This window comes from Melospiza georgiana, chromosome 3 (genome assembly GCF_028018845.1).
Source record: "Melospiza georgiana isolate bMelGeo1 chromosome 3, bMelGeo1.pri, whole genome shotgun sequence".
Taxonomy (NCBI): domain Eukaryota; kingdom Metazoa; phylum Chordata; class Aves; order Passeriformes; family Passerellidae; genus Melospiza; species Melospiza georgiana.
Window position 1 is genome coordinate 82622765 of NC_080432.1, and position 26110 is coordinate 82648874.

General features: G+C 43.0%; 1 protein-coding gene across 2 annotated transcripts in view; it reads right to left on the reverse strand.

Moving 5' to 3' along the window:
* SOBP (sine oculis binding protein homolog) overlaps positions 1-26110 on the reverse strand; it is a 111786-nt gene that overhangs the window by 47579 nt on the left and 38097 nt on the right. Inside the window, exon 5 of one of the 2 annotated variants that reach the window (XM_058020633.1) lies at positions 683-778. The exons of the other annotated variant lie outside the window; for it this stretch is intronic. Coding sequence (XP_057876616.1) covers positions 683-778 — 96 coding nt within the window. The remainder of the gene's footprint in view (positions 1-682; positions 779-26110) is intronic. 2 annotated transcript variants of the gene reach the window in all.

Sequence of the window (26110 nt, forward strand, 5' to 3'; positions counted from 1 at the left end):
ATAGGCATTCCTGCTTGCTTTTAATCTTGTCTAGCTGCAAACGCTAAAATGAACAGCGAATTAACCCTGCCTTGGAACAGAGATTCTTTCACAGCTGATATCATCTCTCTTATGGCTTGTAAACACTCCAGGCTCCCTGTAAGTGCTTTCCTGGCTTTCACTCTTTCCCCACAGCAGAGGAGAGGAATGGAGAGGAGAGGAGTGGAGAGGAAAGGAAAGGATGCTCTGGGTTGCATGCAGCTATGAAGGGGAGGAACAGGCAAGCTCTGAAGGGAGGACTGCCTGTTAGCAGAACAAAATGCAGCACCACCACCCGAAAACAAGGCAGAGCTAAAAGGTGCATGGGAGAGTGAGTTTTGGGGTGCCTTGGGGGAAAGGGTGGGGGGCGTTCCGTGCATCACCAGCCACTCCCCGCATGGCTCTCCCTGATTTACCAGTGCAAGACAAGGTAGTAAGACAAGGCCATTCATGTGCTGACATCAAATATTTGATATTTTCCAAGCAATTTAAGATCTTAAACTGTTCACGGATAGCAGAACTAGCATTACAACGCTAAAACAGTAAAAAAAAAAACCTATCATATTTCATAATGTATGTCATAATGAACAAAAGCCTTTAAAAAAAACGGTTTTCACTGTGCTAAAGTAACAATCTAGACTTGTTGTAAGTATATTATTCTTACAAGTAGTTCGCAGTTATTCTTGAAGGCAAGTCTTGGAGTTTCCTTAGCATAGTGCTGCTGGGGAAAATTTTCAGCATGTCCATCTTCATCTCTAGCCTGAAGGGAAATATAATGGCCTATTTAGGGACTTACAAATAATGGAAGGAAAAAAATAGCTAAAAGCATAACAGCTCAGATCATTAAAACAGACGGGAATCCCAAAATACAACATTATTAAAAAGTTTCTTTAAATAGTACACCTTTTAGATATGAGAACTTGGGATGCTGTTTTCTTACATAGCTTAGATTGAACATGCAAATTCATTGTGGAGTAATAATTAGAACAACAAAAGACAAAACCAAAATGAAATATTTGAGCTGGAAACTGAGTAACTCAGGGTTTCAATTTACTCCATGGCATTTTTCAGGATTACATTACATATGTACTCGTTTAAACTTTTTGACATGCTTAAGCGATCCCTAGATGATGTACTTGTATTTTCAGTTTAACAGTAAGGCCAAAAAAGAAATTAAAAAAATAAAAGCTTTCATACTCATAATTTACATGTAATACTATTACAAATAAATGGATTCCCCCTCCATGTTTAAGTGAAGCTTTGAAAGGAGCAATCATTGAGTGAGAACAATGATCCTTCAGTCAAATGCGGTCAAAATATTTAATGACAAAGATGCATTAAAAGTTACTGGTTATTTGTAACTACACTGTTAATTAAGAAAGCTGAAGTCTAAATGGAGACATTACCAGAGCCCATTACCAATCCTGCTTGCATATAGTATTTTTCCCTTCTCATCTCGAGCGTTTTCTGCTTTTTGAGTTAAAGCAAAAGGGAGAAGCAGGTGAAAGGAGGAGTGTCAGCAATACGCTCATTACACTGTTCATTTGAGTGACACTTGCACTCCGTTCCGCTCCATCTCATCTGATTCCTGACTGTTCACTCTCTCCCTCTCACAGCCTCCCAAAATTCACAGCTGAGCTGTCTCCCTCACATATGGCTTGCATATAATTATGCACATTCCATTTTACACTGCATTAAAATGATGAGCTCCTGGCTCCCTGCCAACCTATTTAAATCAGCCCCTGCCCAAAGAAGCCGGGGAGAGGAGGAGGGCAGAGGCAGGGTGACCGCATCGGGGGCGAGGGGTGCGGGCAGGGGCAGCGGGGCCGGGAGCCGCAGCTCTGCGCCCATCCCTGCTGCTGCCCCGTGTGCGCTCCCGGGACAGGGGTGCCCAGGGATGCCCAGGTGCAATCCGGGCACACCTCAGTGCCTGTGGCAGCGAGAGCTGGCACCTTGCTCGCCCCCCGCGCGCTGAGAGCTGCCTGTCACCGCATGTCACGCGCCCGGCGCGCCGGCTTTTCGGCATTGGCATTTATGAAAGATATTTACACCTTGCAGGCTCTGCGACTTGTTTGTCTTCAAACAGGCTTCTGCCTCTCCCCAAGGAGATGGGCTGGGGAAGGGGAGATGTGGCCTAACAGCACTGGCGATAAGGAAAACATGCAGGGTCTGCACCTCAGTGAAAGCCCCTTGACTCCAGCAGGCTTTGACTCGGGCCTCTGCTTGTCAGCCATGGGGTGTGAGCACAGTTTGCCCAACAGAAAATGCCATTTTTAATGGTGAAAAATTTGTCCAAAGGTATATTTTGGGAAGTACCTAAAATTGATGATGATTACAAGCACAAGGGAAGTAGGAAAAAAGTTCATTCTGTATGATTCCTAACAGTTTATGGGTATTTTCTTTAAAAGCCCTCAATAGTTGTGGGGTAAAAAATGTTTAAAATTTTCCTTTAAAACCACAAGAAAGAGGATTCCTGAACATCTGAAGTCACTTTTATACTGACAAAGATTTAAATGTATTCTTCCAATTATTAGTTTGAAACTAAAAGCTCTCTTTCACAATAAATCTACCTCCATGCTGCATGGAATATAAAGTTCAAATCTAACCAGGTTTTCTAAAAAAAACACACCTCAAAATTCTATAAATTTTGAAAATAAATTTTGTCCTTTCCTCTTTGAAGAAATATGGGCAACTCACTGAAGTTCTTCCAGGTCATCTAGAAGACAGCTGGGGGATGAATGCCTTAAAAATGCCTTGCACAAATAGAAAGAGACCTGTCAGCCTGGGAAAACAGATGCCAATGGGATGCTCAGTGAGGGACAGCTATGGAGATACTGGTGGGGCAGAGGTGTTGTATGGGGCTCTGAATGCTGTTGGTGCCCCCAGACCCCTGAAATTTTATCTTGGCACCACGCACTGCATTGTGCATGTGATGGCTGGCACATTGTAACCTGCCAGTGACCCTCTGGAGCGTTGTCTTGGTGCACACACACACCTTGTAAAATGAAATGGATATCAGGGTGTTTGGAGTGCATATGTCAAAATACAGAGACAAACCCCACTGAACTTGACCTGCTTACCAAAACTGCCAGTTACACAAAGGTTATTCACCCCTGCTGACAGAAACATGCTCCTGCTCCCACTGATCTAAACCTTGCTGTACTTAATTTTGGATGTCGCTAAAATTTCCTAGTCTCTAAACCTGTTTAGCTACATACTGCCAAAATTTGCTCAGGCAGCAGAAATACACCCAATTTAGCTAGCTGGTTTCCATTGTAAAAAACACCTGTTCTGAGCAGTCAGGACTAATTCTCCAGTATCTTTCCATTAATTCATTACTACCATCTTCCAGTCGTAAATAATTTGCAGAAGGAAATACTCTTACAATGTTCATTACAGTTCTAAGCATATTAAAAAAGTGGCTCAGAATTTATCTTGCAATGGTCATATTGTGATGCATCTGTGCCTACACTGACCCACTCTCAATCACTGCTGCACACCTCGTGACTGCCTCGGTTCCCCAGCGTCTCACTCACAGCAAGCTGGCATCTACAGCTTTGCCATCAGGCCTGGCTGCCGTGGGATGCTATTGTTCAAAAGGAAACAAGTGCAAAAAAAACTGAGCCAAATCTGTGATCACTCTGATTTTTTTAAAAAAAGCTTTAATACTGCTAAAATCATTATAGGAACGCACTCATCAAAAAATATATGTACTAACTGCTAGATGTGATTGAATACATACATGTAATATATGGAACAACTCCTCTCACAGCACATTTTGTTCCAGGACAAGAAAAGGCATCAGCTCATGTTCTGAGGCCTGGAACCATGGTTAGCACTGCTAGTTTTATCAGTGCAAAACTGCTGCAACTTCACAGTGGCAGTGCCTCTCCTGGGATTTACTGATTCTCCTAATTCAATACCCTCGACTGGCGGACAGCCGCCCTCCCGTCAGCTGCATGGGATCCGAGAGGGAAACCGGCCCACTGCCAGCCTCTGGGACACCAGGCTGGGCACTTGGCAAGACCAGTGGCACACACACGCACACACACACACACACACACACACACACCACCTCACTGCTACTGCTAGAGCAGAGCACACCGCCCAAGGAGCAGTGCTGGCAAAGATGATTGAGTGAGGAAACTGCAGCTGACTTGGTGGAGGTTGTTGGGCTGTAAGGTCAGCCTGATGAAGGGTTGTGTGGGAAATCATGGCCTTTAATTGCAGGTTAGATATCAGGAGCCCTTCTTAATGACAGGTACAGCAAAGCACTGGAGCAGATTGCCTAAGGAGACTGTCAAAGCCCCATCACTGGAGTTTCTAAAGAGCAGATTAGGCAACATCTGCCAGGAATGACACGCATGGAGTAGCTCCTGATGTGGGGAAGCTGGACAGATGAGAGGATCTCCTTTCCTAGGTCCCTTTTTCCTCTGCTTTCTACCACTGAGCTTTGAAAGAAAATGGCAGGAGGCTAAGGAAAAAAAAAATTTAAAAACCAAACCAGAAAACAGGATCTGAAAGGATCTCTCTGAAAATAGCACAGCATTTGATGTTCAGAGATATGTGTACTCATTAATAAGTGCATGATGACAACTATCTTTGGCTACAGAAACTGTGCTATTTGTTCATAAGCCAGCCAGCCTATATTTGTGAAAGATGCCAATAGTTTGGAAACAGACTATATATTCAGTCAAGATTCCTTTTTTTAACACAACAGAGGAAGAACAATCTACAGCAGAATTTCCTCCTCTCCAATGAGCATGGATATTTGCTTCTCCTTATTCTCAGAGAAAAATTATCTTGATCCAGACAGAGGATTCCTGAGCTTCAGTGCAAGCCTTTTTATGCAGCTTTAGCCTTGGGAGAGGAAATCTGTGCTTACATTTTAATATTAAGGGCAGGATCTTACGATAGTATAAGTCACAAGGCAGGTTGAGCCAAATTATTTATTAAGATGGAACTTATTAATGCAAAGCTTCCACTAAAATGGGACAATGCATTTGCAACAAAATCCTACTGCTTAGTCCACAAAACTCTAATGCCACTTAACCAAAACCACCTAACATTAAGAGCAACAGTCACTTGAGTAAGGCAGAGTGACAGAATATTAGTCTGCTTACTTGGGATAAAATTGCCACCTGATTTCCATAAATGTCCTTTAAAAGAGATGAAACAGGGAATGCTACTCCCAGATACGTTCAAGGCAGCAGGCATTAGCTGAATGTCTCTGCTAGGACAGAGAATAAGCTGCAAGGAGCTGAATGGCATTGCTATAATAGTGCAGATAATTGCGTCGGGGCTCCTGTCCCGTGGCGATGAACAGAGGAAATTCACATCACCCTTAATGCCATTGTCTCCAGAGGCTGGCTGCAGATGGGAACTGAAAGCTCTGTTTCCGTTTCCACCACAAAGGTTATCTCTCCTTTCACTGAAACTCGAAGGAAATCCTCGGGGAGACCCTAATCCTTGAAATTCTAGTTCCTGTGCATTTCTGTTGTCCCAGTTAATCAATTATCATGCTCTTTACATTCACTGTACCAGCAATAGTAAAAATAGTACTAAACTTCCACCTGCTGGGTATATTTTTCCCAGAAATATGAATGTGCTTGCTGTGGGCTGGGTGGTTGGGGAGCCCAACATCAGGGTCCTATGCTGGGAATGGAACATGCTCAGGGAAGATGATCCAGAGAGGATGTTCCCTGGTTCAGCAACCACACAGTTACAGGAATGAGCAAGCCCTCAGCTCAGAGAAAGTCCTCTCTCAGGAAAAGCTCCCACTAATGTTTGATGAGAGGTTTGCTCTTCACAAGGATTTCAAGATTTTCCTGAATCACAGAGTGATGGAATAAGCGGTATTTACTTGCTTGTTGCCTCTCTCAGCTGCACTCTATTTACTAATCTCTACAGTTGTAATATTTTGCCACTCCAAACCTTTAAAATCTTCTTAAGATTCTTTGAAAAAGTCACAGGTATTTTGAAAACATATCAAAACAAGATTTCATAAAATCTTCCAAGACTCAGATCAGTGAAAAGAAAGGACCTGAAGTCATGCTGATTGTTTATCAAGTTGTTATCATTTACATCCCACAAAAATTGAGGTTATCTCTTTAGCCTGACCTCTGGTGACCATACGGGTTAGAGATGACCACCCTATCCAACATTTTCCAGCCTGGGGTGTCTTTACCAGCAGTGACTTCCTGCACACTTGGTGGTGGTCTATGGAGAGCTTGCAGGTCACGTGCTACTAACTCCCCTTGTTTCCAGCTGCTAAAATGCATTTAAAGACAGCTAAAAATACATTAAATACTTTCCTAATGTTATTTTTCCATGTAAGCAACTGCTGTAGTCACCACAGGAATGTTATTTGATCGCCAAGGGGAGGGGAAGTGGTCTGCGAGACAATCTGTCTACTGGAGGTGATCTACAAAGTTAAAAAGAAATTGGGAATATGCCCTCTTGTAACTTCTTTGCTAAGCATGCAAAAGAAAACTGGAAGGGCTTTTGCTGACTTGCTGCCTCCTCTCCTCTCCCCAGACATGCCACACAAGCACATGTACCAACACACACGTGCACATCCCCACCCATTACTCCAGTTAGGAACCCAGCCCTTGTTTATGCTGGAAGAAGGCACCAGTGGAGAGAAAGCAGCAGAACAACATCACCGTGACAAGCCAGACCTTGGCACTGCCCATGCAGCTCTGCCCAGCCCCTGAGGAGAGGGCATACTGCAGGAGACAACTTCTGTTGCCATTTTGTTGCCTGGGGTCTCTCCATAGACTTCCCTGAAATCTCTCCCTGGCACTAAGCTGCTCCTGGCTCCCATACATTACCACACAGAACTGTGGAGTCCCTTTCCCAGAGGGAAGTTATATGGTCCCCAAGAAGGAGCAAAGATGTCCCTGCAAAGTCCCTAAGCAGAGCCTGAGGCTCAATCCCCTGCAGGTATCCTCAGCAAGACAAGGCTCCCTGTTGCTGTCACAGCTCTTGCTCACAGCTGCTCTTGCCTTACTGGGACATGTTCAGGGCAGACAGTGATGAATCTAGACCCAAACTCCAACCTTTGTTCAAATTTTAGTTGCCATTTCAAAAGCAAATACAAAACCTGAATGCAAAACCACTAATGGCCGACTGGATTAGAAAAACATTTCAAGTCCTCGTGTTTAGGAGAAAGTTTGGTATGGAAGCAACTTCAGGAGGCCAGTGTGATTAAGCCCTGAGAAAATATCTAATTCTGAATATCCTGCAAACTTCTCCACTGTGCTGACAGACGAAATACTCCCTGACTTCAAAAACAAATAGTCACCAGGTCAAACCTGCTATTCTAACCAAACGCAGCCCACACCACTTCATCATCCTTTTCTGAACACATGTAAAATCTCCTGACAAACAGGCAGTTTTGCTGAGAAAAGCCAACTCAGAAAAAATGCATTACAACAAAGAAGGAGAAGGTGCCAAACTGTGAAATGATAGGGCAGTGTTTCTGAAATTATCCTTGTCAAAGCAACTGAGGACTGTCACGTTCACTTTCTTGCATAACTGAAGCACACTAAAAAATCCAAACAAATGTGCCTGCAAATCTGAAAAACAGTTATTTAAGGATTTTTTTTTTTTTTTTTTAATGCTTGCCTTCCACAGGCTATGGCTCTGAACGGTCCAGCACTATGTATTAAATTTTTCACTCAGGATTTCATGGTATAAAATTCTCCACAGTTTATGTTTAAAATGCAAGCTGCAAACTCTATTATAATGTAAGGAATATTATAAGTGGATCAAAAGGAAATACTAATAACAGTACTACTATAGTGCCTGCTAAAGCAATAACTTTCATCCTACTGCACTTAAACATTACACCAAAAAATGCATTCAGCTTCCTGGATTCTATAAAACTTTTCCTCCCCTTCCCCCAGTTTTGTTTCATATACTTTGTAGAAGAACCCTGATCTCCTGCTGGACTTTTCATCCTTCCAGGCAAAACCAGGGTATTTCTTTTTATACCGTTTGCAATGCTGTACATTTATGGCCCTTTCTACAAGGGTCATAATATACCTAGAAAAAACTGGTGATCACTTTTAGTCTCCCAGTACATCCTGAATTAAAACCATCCGCGTCAACTGCCCTGGATTGCTTTTCTAATTTTTGTAGGAAGAGGAGCAGAAGGTTTGAGATGTTAAGTGACTCAAGCCCACATGCAAGATAAGGTGGTACAGCCTCAATCCAGTTGCTCAAGCAGGGAACTGCCTAAAGCTCTCAAGTGCAAACTCTGCATTAAGCCTCATATTCCTACTGCATTCCAGACTTATGGCCTCTTCCTTTCTCTATCAGCCAATACCCAGGCAGCACTCCTGCCTTCCACAGGACTGCACTACCCTTTCTCTGACACTTCATGGCACGGTGATATGTGAGAAGTGTTCAGGTGGCTTCCTCAAAAGCTAATTTTTCAAACTGCACAAACCTTTAACCACATCATAAATTTTTTATAACCACTTCCAAATTGTCAAAGAATAAATATAATAACAAACACATAACGTTGAAATAATTTGAAATAAACTTTGTTTATTGCCCCTTTGAACGTTTTTTCAACAAGTCACTGCTGTGTGGGATCTTCACAAACGTGAGCCTATCCTGCTAATCTCCCTCCTGATTCACAACAGGCCTGATCCAGAGACACTAATGGACCGTGCCTGACAGTTATTGCAACATATCCAATACCCAGCCTAAAATATGGCCAGGAAAGAAATGAAAATATACGACAGACTTGCCAGTATCTCCCATTTGTGTAACGGGGAGCTCACACCAGCATAGGCAATAAGCTTTCCCTCTCTCTTCACATTCCCTGATTATTATCATTTATGAGATAAAATCAATTTCCAAAGTGTTCTGTGTGTTTCACTGTCAGATAGCTCAAGTGTCCCTTGTCACTGCTGCCATTTCTACATGGGTTCCCCTGTCCAGGTGACAGATTTGGGCACAGGGCAAGCACACATTTCCAATGAGCCTGCCAGAGAAGCAGGGAGACAGAACAAAAGATCAAGGAGGAAAAAATAAAAGAAAAAAAACCCAAAACAAACACCAGAAAAAAAGCCCTGTCAGATGTTAGTAAGGGTTACCTAAGGCTCACAGACCAAGCAGATAGCTGTCCCTAGTGAATTTGTTTTCATGCATTTGCGTATTTCAAGCTTTTGCATTGTAAATACCAGAGCAACAATGCGGATTTTCTCTGATTGCAGTGTCACATATATGATTAATCATCTTGACTCAGAGCATATTTTTTTAAAGCAATTGCAGGCTGGTTTAATGAACTCCTCTCCCACTGGCTTTTATAGACTAGTCACGATCAACATACCATTAAGATAAACCTCGTGCCCCATCCCTCCCCCCTCTGACAGCTTGCCTTATTTGCCTCACAACAGTCAATATCCAATTAAGAGGCAAGGGATTTGATCGATACAGAAGGCAACAATAAGACTTAAACAGCTGGTAAATTCTACATGTACTCTTTTTCTTCAATTCCCATCTTTGTGGTGTACACGTGGTTCCGAGCTTTGAATAAATGCAGAGAAGGAAAAACAATGGCCAGGTGTGGCTGGTAAAGCTTTCCCTCAAATGGGCAGTGTCTGCAAGCTACTGCACAGCCATAAATGCTTGTCTGGGGCCACTGCAAGACAGGCAGGATCCTATTCTCTGTATTTTCTGTGGCCTTTTAAAGGGTGAAGGTAGAAATCTCTTCCTGGTCTGATTACAAGCCACATGTCACTTGGGTCATTCACATGTGAAAATGGAGGGGCTGTAATATTATTAAAGCAATCATTTATGAGCTGGGCCAAGGGATGACTGGTCTGGAGAGGGGGGCAAAGCCCAACAGGAACAGAATATAGGCAAGAGAACAGGCAAGAAGAGGGTGAAAAGAAATGGGAAGCTTTGATACAAAAGACATATTCTACAACCTTAATATCATCTCCCAGTCTTTCTGCCAATGATGAATGGCTGCAATAAAAGGTGGGATAGTGGCACATACAACCAGGAAAAAAGCAAAACCTGCCTTGTGGTGAGGGCCATTCATTTTAATTCCCAGCAGCCCAGGTAGAGGTCAGGGACTGAGGTCACAATATTGCCACTGCCTTTGGGTTTAACACCAGGCACAGCACTTCTTCCTCATCTCCTGCCACCTTTTTTCAAGGCTTTTATTCAAAGTTTTACTTTCAAAGACATTTCACAGAGTACTGAGCTGATATAGTCCAAATGAGGTACCCCTCCTTTTCCAGGATTCCCACTCCATTTTAAACAAGAAGAAGTCATGACCATGTGGGATGCCATGCTCCCACTGACAAATGGGACCTAACCCAAACACCTCTGAGCTTGCTCCCAACACTGGCAGAAAGTTATTCCTAAATCACAGTGGCCTGCCTGTGTTCTCTACTGCCCACTGCAACCCTCTGTCATTTGGAGGGATTCCAACAACATATATCATGTCTAAAACCAGGAAACTGTCTCTTCAAACTCACAAGAAAGCTCAGAGCATACAGATCTTTTTAGGCAACGGGAGGCAACCGACTATAATTTATTTTCCCAACTTGCCTTGGGATTTGAGAAGTCCCATTCTGAGCTCTCCTTTCTGTCACAATAAGATGAAATGTGCTGAAAAACACCTCCATCCTCCCAGCTCCCTTCACTACCATCTTCCACAGGGAGTGGTTGCAAGTAGATCTTTGGCCAGGTTTCTGAATCTAAAGTAATCCACTTCTAACTGTTCCCAGCAGTTTACTTCAGGCCCCAAGTTTTATCAGACTACACCTTTTTTTCAACTCTGTGCATTGCTATTACAGAAGAAAAAATTATACTACTTTGATGCTTAAAGATAAACTTAAAAATGGGTATGCTTCCACTTGAAAAAGGAATAAAAAGAAACATATTTTTCTGTCTTCTGCATTCACTCAAATGGCTCTGCCCCTGACTCACCTGGCCCCTTACCAGACAGCAAAAGTCTGCCTGTTTTGCCATGTAATCCTGTAATCCTGATTTTGATGGTTGGACTCGCTGATCAATTTTGACAGTTGGACTTGATGGCATTAAAGGTCTTTTCCAACCTTAATGATTCGATGATTCTCTTTTCAACTTCTCACTCTCAGCTCCTGTCTTGAAAAGCATCCCTTAGGGCTTCACCAGACTCTGCAAACTCCCAGTTAGCACTGATGTCTCGTCAGGCATATGTACAAGTATTTACATGCCACCCCTACCATTTCATGGTGGCACTGTCAGCTTTTCAAAACCTCCATGTGTTTATTCCAGGCTCTTATGTGATTGCCCCTTAGATAGCTCCTACTTGCCAGTAGATATTGCAAATACTTAGGTAATAACCTTGCTTGCAGCCCTGACCTCCTTTAATGTTTCCTCACTATTCTGTGGACTATTCAGTGTCACCTCTAATGTGCCACCCATTGTGTTGCTGGGCCTGCTGAAATCCAGCTGCTGGCCTATGCCATAGATCTGCAGCCGCACGTGTGTCTCATTTTCCTCAAAAACAGAGGTACTGCTTCAACAGGGGAAAAAAAGATGCAGATAGGCACTCCTCTGCAAAGCTGGTATCACAGTTGAAGAACTGGGAACTGTCAAAATCACACCCTTGCACCGTGAGTGCCCCTGGGGCCTCCATTCAAGGGCTGGAATTTAGGCAGCCTGGTAGGCTTTGCAATATTTGGAGAGTAAAGCCCTCCTGAAGTTTCTGCACCCCCGGGCTGTGAACTGAATGCTTGCCTCTTCTGTCTCTAGCACAGGGAGTTATCCATCTCAGTTTAGGGCTCAGCTGAAAGGATGTTTCTGTCTAAAAAGAGTTTGGAGAAACCTGCAGAACTATGGCCTTTGGTCTATCATCCACTGTCACAGCTCTACAAGCTCCCCACTGTTTGGCTGAGATGTGGAGTCTGTCTTGGTCCCGGTGTATATTGCAGTAGGACGCAGCAAGGCTTGGAGGAAACTGGTACTCTAACTATGACCTCTACATGGAAGTACAAACGCATCAAGCAAAGAACCAGCTCTAAATGAACACTTTAAGCACACTTACTCTACTAAATATTACTGCTATCTGAAAAACTTCACATAATTTTCTATTCTCTAATTTATTCCATCAAAATTCAAGGCCCAATTCTCTTGACTGCATCCAGACCACTTTGCATTTGTTTTGTAAAGCACAGGAAAGGGCTTCACCTCTGCTGTTCTTAGTACACTTTTTCCCTCTGTGCCTACAGATACTCTAAAGTGAAGAAAGCACCTACTTGCCCTTCACACAATCATGAGTGAAGTTAAGCTTAGGAAAAGGCCAGAGCCAGCAAGATAACCACTGGGGTAGTGACAGATGTTCAGCCTAACATAAGATTGAGGCCAGTAGACAGGAAAATCTGTCTGTGTTTCCCAGTACTAACTAGCAGGAGGAGGACCGTGGTGGTAGCCATCATCTTTTCGTTAGCAACAGCCTGGTCAGAGAGAAAAGAAGCCGAGGAATCGTCTTTTCATATTCAGAGTGTGAGTTCCAGGAACAGAATTACCATCTAAATTACTTACATCTAACTATGTAATTAATGTTTGTGTCAGTTTATTACAGGCATCTTCACCATCGATGCTGTGAAATGCAACTTAGTGACTTTTTTTGTGGGGAAGGAGCTGGAACAACCATTTGTCTCCCATTGTTTATATATTAACCGTTAAATTGTTACTAATATTATTAATCTCATTACCCTAATTACATGTGTTCTGTCTTTTTAGAGTAGCATTCCTTCCAGAATTAGAGTGTTTTGCACATCTCCATTGTTCCCTTCTCTCAGTTTAGAAACTTGATGAGGAATCACTGGCATGGAAGAAAGGTGAAATGAGAGTATTGAGCACAAAAAGCCGCACCATCGGCTGCTGAGCAGGAAGGGGAAATCTGTGAGCGCTCCTTAACAACCTGCATACACTGGCAGAACATTTCACACGGCAGGAGGTGAGGCTTGGAAAAATTGGTGCACCATAAACCTTTGAAAGCAGCCTGGGTCTCTTTCTGGAAGTCTGGGTCATGTGCCTGGCACTGCCTCATATGGTGTCTCTCTTCCGCCATTTGTTTATTTGCTGCTGGCAGTTTTGGCAGTGAGGTATCGGAGTGAAATGCACACCACTCCATACATATGGTGGGAAGAATCTAGTGCATCAGTTGAATGCATACAGTACTGTATACACATTCTGTTTTATCTCTGAGCACAGCTGTGCTGTAAAAGCTTACAAAATGTGAAGCCTTCTGTGCAGCAAAAACATCGACAGGAGAAGCTGGCCTATAACTTATTAGGTTGTGACACAAGCCAAAAAAAGACGGAGTTACAGCTGACAACTCCTGGCATCGTGATGAAAAGCACAGTGGCTCAAGTTAGAGAGGGAGTGTCAGCCCTAACTTCATGTTTTGGACTTTCCCTGCCATGGGTCACAAATAGCATCGCTGGTTTGCTCTAGGACAATGACTCCCAATCCCAGTGACTGAAGCAAACAGGCAAATCATCCCCCTGGTGCCTCATTGTGCTTGCAGGCAGCCTGCACTAGGAAGGGATTCAAGGAGCAGGTGGGCAGGAGCCAAAAAGCAATTGTGGCTCTCTTCCTCATCCAGCACAGCAGCTTTCAAGCTGGGATCAGTCCTGCATTCTCTACTCCCCCTGCAAAGTGGGCTGAAGGTAGTGGAAACACCTGGCAGGAAACTCAGGTGCTGGTTGAAGCAGATGTCTGGTTAGGCTTTTTTTCAGCACAACCTTGAAACAGGGACTCTGTATCTAAATCTGAGAAAGAATGGCCACTCTGGGTCAAATCTAAACTGCCTGAGCTCAGGCTCGTCCCCAGCAGTAGCCAGTATCACCCTCCTGAGGAGAATCTGAGGAGCAATGCCTACCACTCCTTGCAGAAGTACAGACCTGCCCTGAGGGCAGTGGGAATGGGTGTGTAAAAGGTTTGATAAGTGTTTGGCCTCTGTGTCCATGGATGTTTTACATGTATCTCTGTGAAGTGCTGAGTTAGGTGAGACAGTAGTACATCTCCTTCCCTACCTACTGACAGACTCCATATGTGCATGTAGGCAGAGGAAGTGTGGTGAGTAAGCAAAACAGAAAAGGAAAATGCAGGTGAGACGGCACTTCTAGGACACAGAGGAACTGCCCTGATAAGAAAGCTATAACTCAAGACATCACACTTGCTTCCTGATCCCATAGGAATGAATTCCTTATGCTGCTGAGTGCTGGACTTCTCAGGGCTGACCTGTGCTGCTTCCCACAGATGCTGTGAGAGTTCCACAGCTAGAGAGGAAAATCCCTCCTGTCCAGCCCCTCCACTGCCTGGGGTGACATTGACTCTCAAGGTGGGCTTCCTGGAGGATGTGGAGAGCACCTCATGGTGGGAGAGCATTCCACAGGCACTCCCCAGGGGACTCACACCCTTTTCTGCTCCTCACAGAAACTTCTTTTTCTCAGGCAGGACCCCACCCAGTCCCAAGGGAAAAGGGGAGCTTGACCCTCCTGTCAGTGGGAGCTGAGGGAGGAGCCATCCCACAAGGGAGCTTTCATCCAGCTGCTACCACATCCCTCAGAGGAGAGGAGATTTCCTTCCTCTAGCACAGGCATGGTGGCACCTCATGACCCAGCTACCCCTGGGGGCTGCCCAAATGTCACTGGAGGAGTCCTGCAGCCAGGTGCTGACCCTGCAGGGGATGAAACACAACCCCCAGCCAGGTTTAGCCAGTCTGCCTCCTCCCGTGGGAGCACAGCTCCATGGCTTTTACACTGCACTGTGCCCTCTGCCTTCTTCCCCGGCCCTGTCAGTGACACCCTGACTACTCCACAGTGAAGGGGGACACGACTGTCACACTTTGGGGGGAAGACAGACAAGAAGGGGCAATTTAAGGCCCTTAATTTTACAGCAAACACCCCTCCTCCTATCAAATATATGAAAATAAAAAGAAGCAAGGGAAGGGAAAAATAACAAGCTCTTGCCTCAAGCTCTAATTGCTGCTGATGTTAGTTCGTTTTCAACAATTGGCTTTAATTGCATGTCCACACTGGGTAAACTTTCTTTTTCAAAAGTTATTTTAAATGCATGGCAGACTGCTCCTTAAAACCTGGCCATGGTTTGCACCAGAGGAAATAGTATCAGTGAAAGGCAATCAGAGTTTTGGAACAGTTCTTAAATAAGATATTCAATAACAAGGATTTACTCACTTAAAATAAAAAGAGAGACAATGGATGTGACAGTAGTCTATGTTGTATGTTGTATTTTTATGATACCAAAAAGTATTGGTATATTTTTGCTCCCATATTTTTGTTACCCAAGCAAAAGTAGCTATCCATTAACTATCCACTGTCTCTCACAATGTAAAAAGCTAGAGGTTCAATGAATGTGCAAAAAATTTTTTTTTTTAATAACTCTTTGCAGAACAAGCCACCAAGCTGGGTGATGTGCAGGTCAAAACCATGCACTATTCCAGGAGGAGTGTAATGCCTCTTGGAAGGGCACATTCATCAGCTATTAACAACAGCAGCACAAGCACTCCCACATGAGAGCAGCTCCAGCAGCCACGGCCTCGATGCCAGCAGCCACGAGCGTGGCCTGCAGGGTGACCTCAGCTGCAGTTTTCAGACACCCAGGCCTCCCTGCAAGCCAAACTCTAGGAACTGATTTTGGAAATGGGAACTCTGGATCTGTTTTCAAACCTTGAAAGTAACCCATGGAAATGAGTTGGGGCTATCATTTCTGCCTCCAGAAAAGGGTCATTAAATTGCTTCTGAGACGGGTAAGAGACTTCAGAGATGGGAGCTGCATTTGAGTTTTACAGCAAACACAGCCACACTTTGGCTGAGAGGGGAAAGGGTAAAACACAGGTGTGTATCTCCTGAGAGTACTAGACACAGATTAGCTTTTCTTCTTATACATGTTCTAGGAAAGGTCTGTCATTGAAGGGCTTTTGAAAGCCAGGAGGTCACAGCTTTTCTGGCCTTCCAGCTGTCTGTTCATACCACAAAAAAAAATTCTAGGAATCTATGCCTGTTGTGAGAAAGTTCAGCACTCTCGAAATTCAACAACTTTGAATGTTGTGATTTGAGCCAAAAAGAGACAACTAGATTTGAAACACGCAAATATCCACAGGAAAACATGCACACATAATGAGTAGAATAGAAATAAATTTCACTCTGACTCCTAGTTTTCTTCAGTTTTACCTGCATTTCTGAGTTCAATTACATGGTCATCCAGGAAATCAACTTAGATTGCACTCCTAGAGATATGTGAAGCAACCAGAAATGTCATCACTCTTGTGATGGCTTTCAGCAGGGGTTTAAATCTTTCTCTCTCAATCTAAGGAACGCGGTACTGCGCAGAGGAATTCAGACAATTACAAATGAGCATCCTAGAAAACAGCACTTCTGGAATGAGAGCTTGCTAGAATATTGTCAGCTACTAAGAGACATTCCCTAAAGCATTTGAACAGGAAGGGAAAGGGCAGCTGGAGATACTAGGAAATTAATTTCTCTAGACCCTGAGCAGGACCTTTTAAACATGCTTCATTAAAAATGGTATTAAAAAAATACTAGCCTTGGACATATTTTTTATAAACTTTAATACTACAGTTTTACTAGTTGTAAAGGACCTTCAAAATTACCTTCAATAATATAATAATATACCCAAAACCAGTCTCTTGCTACTGTCAGTCGCTTGCCTGGTAACAGGTGGAATGTGGCAACATTTATGTCTTTCTGGGACATGGAAAGTAGAATGTAGTAATGGAAAAGAAGAGAAACCCTTGGCTGTGCCAAGATATGCCATTTCTTTTTAGCCGGTTCTGAGGAAAAGATACAACAGCCGCACTGTGTGCATAAATGCATGTATGAACATGAATCTCTAGGTTTAGTTCCATCACTCACAGGAAGTAATTAGAAACTTTAAAGTTAATTAACATCCTAAACATCCTAAAACTACAACTGTTGTGAAGCAGCTACAACACTTGCTTCACAAAAGGGTGGAGCTGCCACACGTGGCTGTGGCTGGTCAAATGCTGCGAGAGCTCACAGAAGCCTATGCGGTTTTTATTTCCTTTTTCTATCATTTTTCATCCCTCTTGGTCACCAGGTGCTTGTTGCTGCAGACAGATGACTGCAGGAAGCAGAAGTTCTACAGAAAAGGAGTTTCTAAACTACTTTTGTTGAATCAACTAGATCAGATGAACTTGTGCTTTTTTTTTCCCCCCACATCCTTGCTCATCCCCATATACACCAGGAAAACCTGTGTTATTCTGGACTGACTTAAATGCAACACAGACTAATAGGAGACCCATATCTAGGCTGTGGCAGGGAACAGACCTGGAATACTCACAAAAAAATCGACAGGCTTGATGGCTGAATGGATTTAAGCAACAGCTGGAATTTGATGAGTCTAAAATCACAAGTAAGCTGATCAGGAGAATAAATCTTTCGTGGATTACATTCAATTAAGTGCTCCCACATCATTGAGAGGCAGCTATGCACATCCATGCACAATATATTCTAAAAGTAACTGGGTTCCAGATTCTCCCACTGAGGCTGAAAGCACAGAAATCTGGGATTTGTCTTCCAGGCTGGGCATGGGGCAGTGCAATTAATGTGAAAAAGTGACCAACACTTGTGTAAACTCTAAACATCCCTCCAAGGGTATCCCCTCTCCATATGCGAAGAGGGATTGTCTTTAAACTGAAAGAGGGTAGGTTTTTACTGGATATTAGGCAGAAATTTTTTTATTATGAGAGTGATGAGGCATTGGCACAGGTTTCACAGAAAAGCTACAGATGCCCCTTCTCTGTCTGTGAGTGTTCAAGGCCAGGTTGGAGTTGGACCCTGAGCAACCTGGTCTAGTGGGAGGTGCTCCTGCCTATGGCAGGGGAGCTGGAACTGGATGTTCTTGAAATTTCTTTCCAAAACAAACCATACTACAATTCTCTGATAACAGAGCACCCAGCTCCTTTATGTTTGCTACATGTAACATGCAGGAGATGGGCTGATTTCTAAAAGCTGCCACTCAATAAGAAAGGCAGCAAATGTTTATGCCAGCTACTTTTAGCTATGGAGCAGAAAGTGGCAGAGCCAAGCCCATCACGCACTCAAAGGCTTTCATTCCAAGGCTCCCAGGGCACAGAAGCTGTGGGGTTCTCAGCAAATCTGAAATAGCTTTCATGGTTGGAGATCAAGTCTCTGCAGTAAAACGTCATCGAACAGTAAAGAGAGAGAGGCAAAGAACTGAACTGAAGCAAAACAAACCAACAAGTCACCAGAAAGACAGCATGTCTCCTGGGAAAAGTGTCTAATTGTGACTGATTTTACAATGCTAATATTTCTCATTCATTCCTTTCATTTACTTCTCATTTTTCTTTAGAGGAAAGTTTTAAGAGGAACCGAAATTTCTTGCTGAAATTTCCCATACTGTATGTCACAACAGCAATTAAGACATGACAGAAGGAAATTTTGGTGTGATTCTGGATTTATACAACAGTGTTGGAGTCAAGAGCCCATGCAATTCCCTCTAACAAAGTCACTTTAGCTTGGATTTTCAGAAGACTGGGTATAAGCTAAACAAACAAGGTCCATTTTTTTCCCCAGGAAAATCGGTTGCTTAATTTTGTCCTGTGCTTTCAGAAATTTCAGGCTTGGCAAGAGGAGCAAAGGAAACACTTTCCCTCATTCCAGAGCTGGGATGATGACAGGTTACAAATGCCCATCTGCATCAGAGCTGCCCAGATGTGGTGTTCCTGTAGGGTGGCTCCCTTCGTGGGTGCTCCATGGAGGAAGGGGCTCATGTGGTGCAGGACCATCCACCTGGCTTTCAAGTGCCTTTGTGGGTGTCTTTCCTCTCCTGATGAGAGCATGCACCTCTCTGACTGCTACAGCTCTTCTTCGTCAGAAAGCAAAACAAAGTGGCAGAAGCCCACCTCTGCTTGATATGCAGCTGTTTGCTGGTGGGAGAGGCTCCTCCCTGTGAAACTGTCCAAGCTGCAAATTCACTGCAGATCTTCAGCTGTCAGCTGGCCAGCTCACAATTACCTTAAACACTTTGACCCCTACTGTGTCCTGAGTATCCATCAGACAGTGACTGCTGTCTCAGACCAGTTCCAAAAGACTCCCCCTTTGACAGTTACTACATCAGATACGCTCGGCTTTGTTTTCCATTATAACAGTGGCTTTCTGAGGCCAGACAGGGTTGTGCTTTGCTGTCTGTCCTATAAAATCAACCTGTGACTCAAAAATTCAGCTGTGTCCTTTCAAAGATTTTCACTCCTGGTAATAAAAAATCTGCGTGTCAGGCTTTCTTGACCATTACCCTGATGATTCTTACTGAGGTAGGAAGGCATCTGGTCATTCTCCAGGCACACTGACAGGGACAAGATCCATCTGGGTCAACACAGGAAGCACATAGAGCATGCAGAATTCCTTTGTTAAACAAGAAGGTGCTGTTTTTCTAAATAACCACTTTCTTAATTACAATCTCATTTTAAGCGGAGGTCACTAGCCTCTATTCTTCAAGGAATAAGAGTAGTGTGATAAAATCAGCACCAGGAAGGACAGAGGATTAGAAACTGGGGTCAGGGAACAAGGATTTAGGAAGTTGAGAAGGTGTCCCTAAATCTCAGAGTATGCTCAGTTTCCCCAAACAAAAATCTACTATTTGGGTGTTGAAATCTGAGACTCACAATAAGAACACGAGCTCCGTCAAACCAGCCGGGTTTTCTGCAACTCTGACAAGGAATTTGGTGCAACAGCTCGTGAAAACAGGTGGTAAGTGTCCAGTTCAGACTGGGAAGTAGTGTACTACTGTAAAATTCCCATCTTCCCACCCCTTGATTTAAGAATTTCCATGTCAAAAAAAAATTGATCAGTTCAGCAAAGAGACTGAACTATCTTGTAAAAGCCTTGTCTTTTTAATTGCAATAGCTGTGGAAAACACAATGCATCTCTAACATTTTTACAGTGCTGGTAACATAAAAGAACTGAAATATTTGCCATTATCTTATCAAAATATCAGTCCTGCAACTTATAGGAATATTTTATGAATGGTAAGCCAGAAAGACTTGATTTTTCTTTCTTTCTTGAGTCACATTCACAGCAATGCAAGAGCAAAGAATAAGCCCTTTTCTCTATTGCAGAATTGATTTGCTTCATTAAAGGCCAAAACCCTCTCTCTCTTGCCAGCTGAAATAGCTGCCTTTGTATCCTTAAGTGAAATCATTAAGAAACATGTCAGACAGAGAGAGATGTGTTTTTCCCAGGTATTCCTAAAGCCATCGAGTACTACAAGACAGAGCTGTGAAATTATACTGCACCACTCCAAGCATTTGTTCCTCTTCCCAAACAGAGAATCATTGTTCTTGTTTAAAGAAATAATCCTCACAAAGCTGAAATAATTATTCAGCCCAAACAGCCCATAGCAAGTGAAACAGTCTTTAGACAGCTGTCATGGCTCAGTCTTCCGGAAGCTTTGATTTTAATGAAACTCATTAAGGAAAGAAATTAACAGAAATTAACAGGAAAATATCATAATTTGTCTTGTTTCAGAAAGCTTGAATGGAGACAAAAGGCTCTTAACATGACACGTAATGTGACCAGTCAAAACTCTGTGTGTCGCTGAATATCGCAGGCTGAGTAAGTCCGAAGCTGCTTATGCTGCAGCTCCACAGCTTGGTGCAGTGAAATGAAAACAGTAAATGAGAAATCCCTGTCTTTGGGCACTAAGGAGACTCTCTCCTAAGCATCTGTGCACTGTGTGCCCGTACAACCATGCAGGAATGTTCAAGGTAATGAAGATGCTACCTGTAAATATCTTAGGATGATGAAAGATGAAGGGTAATAAACTCTCTTGAGAAGGAAACAATTTATAGATAGTTCATGACAACGGTTTCTTTTTGCAATACTCTTCAAAGGAGGGGGAAAAAACCCACTTATCTTTTCAGATACATATTAAGTGTCTAAGTAATCTCTGATTTCCCATTCAGAGGCACAAAAAGGAACATTCCATCATGGTTTTTAATCTGAATGGAATTGACAGAGGAGCATGCGGTGTTGTAAGCAGCTCAGAAAAGCAGCAATAACATTGACATGTCTTGGTTTAGTATTCTCAGTCTCTCCTCTGGCTCTTGCTGGCAAGCTCTCCCTTAACTCAGCCTGCTACACTGCTGCCTCACCCCAGGAGAGAGCCACACACACCCTCTACAATGTGGGACTGGCATGTGCTCAGTGGCTGGGCTAAAAGCCTGCCCTTCTGCAACCATCGGAGTTCCACCTTTGACTTTCAAAGGGGCCAGGATTTAGACTGGAGGAGTTGTGAAAAGGACAGCCATGGTGCTTGAGACCAGAGGGAAGCAAAAGGGACAGCTGGAAAGCAAAAGGGGCATGACAATCCACAGATCACATTAATAAAATAAAATTTTCCCATGAATCACTATTTGTTCCTCAGGGGACCAGTCATCTTTCTACAGAAAACAATAACACCACTAAGAATCTGTTGAAAGCACATTCATAAAAGCATTACCTATTTGGCATTTGCCCCTTGCCACCTGCAGTGGCAGTCATCTTCAGAGGCAGAGCCACATTGTGCTGCCATTGTATCATGAATCTACTGGCAATATCAGGGCAGTAACAGGCACACAGTTACTACAGCTTCCTAGCACAAGGAATTTGCATAAATATAGGTTAAAAGACAAGGTAGCACTTCCAGGGGAGGAAAAAAGCCTTAGTTATATGGAATTTAGAAACAGTTTTCCTGTGATTTCCTGTGGAATTCACAGGAGGTGTCAGTGGCATGTAGGAAGTGCTGGGGTCCATAAGGGCAGAAACAGAGAGCAGGTATGACAGACAGGGAAAGTCAAGGGAGTAATCAGAAGCTGTTGGCAGGAGGGAGACAAGGATGGACAAGGAAATCAAGACTAATGGAAATGCTTCTGAGAGAAGTAAAAAGTGTTGGGCCTTCAGACAAAGCAATTCTTGAGAAACAGACATCAGCAGAATGGTTCCTCCTCCAGTTCAAATAAAGCCTGAATGATAATACAAGCCACAGAGGATATGGAAACTGGATCCTATCCAAATGGCCTTAGAACAAGCTGAATATGCCTGGAAAATCACCTGGACCTTCCTTTATCCCAGCTGACTAGGAATCTGTTCCCAGCTTTTAGTTAGATAGTTCTCACCTGACATTTATCCAAAATTGTATGCTGTTTCTAATCAAGAACACCAGCAACATCCTTCATGCTAACATGCTTAAAGCAATTGTCCACTTGTGAATACAGCTGCTCCAAAAAAAAAAAAAAAAATCAAACTTACTCTATTGAAATCACTGGAGACAAACTGATTAGAATGACCAGAATTCAACCCCACAATTCTATACACAATCTGGGAAAGTTTGTGAACTTTTCATTATTCTTTTAAACCTTCTGAACTTCAAGGAGTTGAGGAAAGCTATTGAAATATACCAAAAGAGAAGTACCTCCTTACAGTCTCTCAGACTATATTTTATATGTTTTTATCTAGTAACACTATGATCATAGACTACAATTAAATTAAACAAGCCCTCCTGCATTGTAGGGAAATGTCTGGATGACCTCCAGGAGGTTATTTCTGCCCTAACTTGTTCAATGTCAGAGCCATTTTAGGAATACAAATGAGTGTAGAGATTAGGAATAGATGAATCCTGGATATTGGACTGCTGTGAGTTCACCAGCTCTTTCTGAACTAGCAGCAGTGATTTCTTTCAAAAAGAAATCCCCCAAAATTAACCTCCTATCACCTAGATTACCTTCTTCCTGACTGAGAGAGCACTGAATTTCTCTTTCATTGCCACTCCTTCTCATGCAATGCATTAGACTATTTACTTAGGCTCTGAAGACTACCTTAAGTGTCCTCCAGCATACAAAAAAAATCCATACATAAATGATTCAGGAGTACATGCTTTATCCATTCCCCCTGTTTAAAAACATGCAAGCCAAATGCTTATCACTTACTGCCACTCAGCTCAAGCTTCCTACTCGCTTCAGCCTGCCTTCAAACTAAAGGCTAAAGATGACCTGACTTTCCCAGGTGTGGATGTCTAGCTGTTAGCCCCATCACACTTCCTGGAAGATGAGGTGTTTACAACATCTAGGAAAATCAAATTGTTATGACACAGCTCTTTATTCTTTGTTCTGCTTATTGTGGTAAGCAGAAAATATTCCACCAACATTATTCTGCTATCTTGATTTGCTCTCATTTATTTTCACATGCAATTCACTCTGTGTTCAGACCACTCACTCACAAGAGTTATTTCAAAATTGCTTGCACTTCATCAAGTTTCCTTTTATATCCTCCCTTTTTCTTATTTCAAAGAGGCCAAATATAATTTTTTCACCTTTTTACAAAGAAAGCCTGAAATCCTGCTGGTCCTGCCCGATACCTCCACAACCAAAACATTATGTCCTTTAGTCTCCAGTGCTTCTGTTTTCAGCAATCCCGACCTCTAATCTGTCTGCTCCTGGAGCATTCCAGCAGCAGTGGCTGTACCTCAGAAGGGTCCCTATGAACTGCTCTTTCTCCAGGTTTGGGAAGAGGTTGGCACATCCCTCCCAAATGCAGCTATGGCACAGAGCTATGTGCTGACCACTTCAGTCCCTGTTCTCTCATTTATGAACCCCACTCCAAGGACAGCTGGGAGAGGGACCCACATCTCCATCACAACTCACTCCTCCGTAATACTCAGATAAGGAGGCCTGTCTGTTCCCTGAGAGAAGCCAGAAACCATAGCAAGAAAATTGTATCAAGAACACAGAGCTCCTGCACATCAAAGAAAACCCCTTCCCTTCCTATTTATATTGGAGACTTCAAAACAGCCACCGCAGCTTTTGCTGTCACTTTAGCTGTTACAGAAGAGCCTGTTCTCTGCTTTCAGACACGTGTATTTTATGTAGCATGACAAGAAAACACAGTCAAAACTTTTTCTCACTCTAGTTTGAAAAAAAACCTTTTCTTCTGTATAATAAAGGAAGAAAAGCTTTGAGAACTTCACAGGCAGATTTGTTGAAACAGTACTTTAAATACAGAGCAGAAAGCTTTCTTATTATGATTCTTTTCATGAGTTTATTTATAGGACATTTTTTTAATTCTGGAAACAAGAGCACATGGCTGCTGCACCTACAATCTTTCAACCAGCTTTGCCTCTAGTTAACCTCAGTTTTAAGGGAACATAATTAAACCAATTTCTCTGGGACTACTACAGTGTAAACCAGGGTGATCTCATGAAGAATTTCTTTCCCAGCGTTCCTATTGTCACTTACAGCAAAAATAGCAAAATTAAACACAGCAAGACAGTCAACTTTTCCACAGGTATTGTGCACACTGCAGCAGCCCATGATGCATGACATAAATCATGATAAGTAAAACACAAGAAAAATGGAAACAGAGCACTGATGTCACTTATGCCTGGTAATTTGTGTGTGTACATGCATGTCTCCTGGATGCAGGGGACACTGGCCAGCTGGGGATAATGTCTATAAAACCACAGACCCACAATATACCTGGCACAAAGCTTGTTTCACCTCGGGAAGTGTGCTATGACTTAGTGGAGGCTCACTTTTGCCACTGACATTACTCTGGTAGATAGAGACCTCATCTCACAAGCAGGCCCTATCTCATATGGAGCATCTGTGCCTGAGCACTGCCAAACGTGCACATCCTTCCTGACAGGCTACTCAGAGCCAGTTAAGCCTGGCAAATGTGTTTGTGCACGGCACTTTAGCAATACAGCACACGCAAAACCTGCTAGTTTTCTTCCATAATATTTGCAAATTCCGTAACAGTTGATTATTTATACATTAACCCACAGACTTCATTTCTTCCATCTTATACCCACCCATTGTAGATGTAGTGTTGTTGCCACTTGCTCTGTTAGGCACAAATTAATGCATCAGGGCCGTGTAATTTATGCATGCTATTTTGTCAAGTCTGTTTGTATGGAATCTGCTTTGGAGAGGCAAGCTGCTCTCTACTCTGGGGCCAGAAATAGTATTAATTTTTCTTTTCTTTTGGTGCTATGGATCAAGGTAGCTTTAGAGCAGTCACCAGCAAATCTCTGATGAGATGGAAATTGCAATGTTCCGTGTTTTATGCCGCTTCAGGTAGAGATGATTTGTGTGCATGCAGAAGTATGACACGGACACAATAGAGGAAAACCCTAGTTGACATGGATATTCAGGGATGCCATTTTCAGGGCAGCCAAACGACCCAGGACAAAGCACTGATTTACTAAGTTAGAATATCACTGTGCGCTTCCAGGTTTCAAAAGCGAGGGAGGAAACCAAACTGCCTGCCTTTCCCAGGAAGAAGTATTACAAGGCAGACAGCTTGTTCCACTTAAATGCGCCCCACTGCAGTAACAGTATTACTTGTGAAATGAAGACACAACATACAGTCTTTTCTTAGTGCTTTACAATTCTCAGGTCAAGTGCTAATACATATTACAGAGCTCTCCCTGGCAAGTATTGTTAGAGCTGTCATTAAAGACCTCCAAAAGTCTTAGCTGTGCAATTCAAAATGTTTCCAAATCCTCTTATCCCAAACATAACAAATCTTGCTGTTGTTAAATCTGATGTTTTGTAAATTCGATACTACTTGGCTTATTGAGGGGGCTGGAGAATTTTTTTTGTGTAATAACACAGATCTCCAGAAAACGAATAAAGCGTCTCTGCAGCAGGGGAATAAGACGGATCTCTGGGAGGGGATTTATGTAGACCCGTGGAAAAGGAAAAATCAAAGACCACCTACAGTACAGTATGAAGATGATTCTAGGATTAAAAGGCACAATAATGCTACCCAATTACATCTCTGCCTGGGTCATGTGCTATGCATAGCAGAAAGAAGCAAGATGGCAGATACCCTGGGTTATTTTAATTAATTTAATCATGTGACTAATTGGTCTCTGCTGGGTTTCTGTGGTAACTGCTTCCTAAGTGCTGATGGGCAATTGTGTTAAATGTAGCTTGGAAACTGCACGTAGGGTGCAGTGCCTTCTAGGGAGCAAAGGGAATTGTACAGCTGTGTGGAGAAGGTGCTCC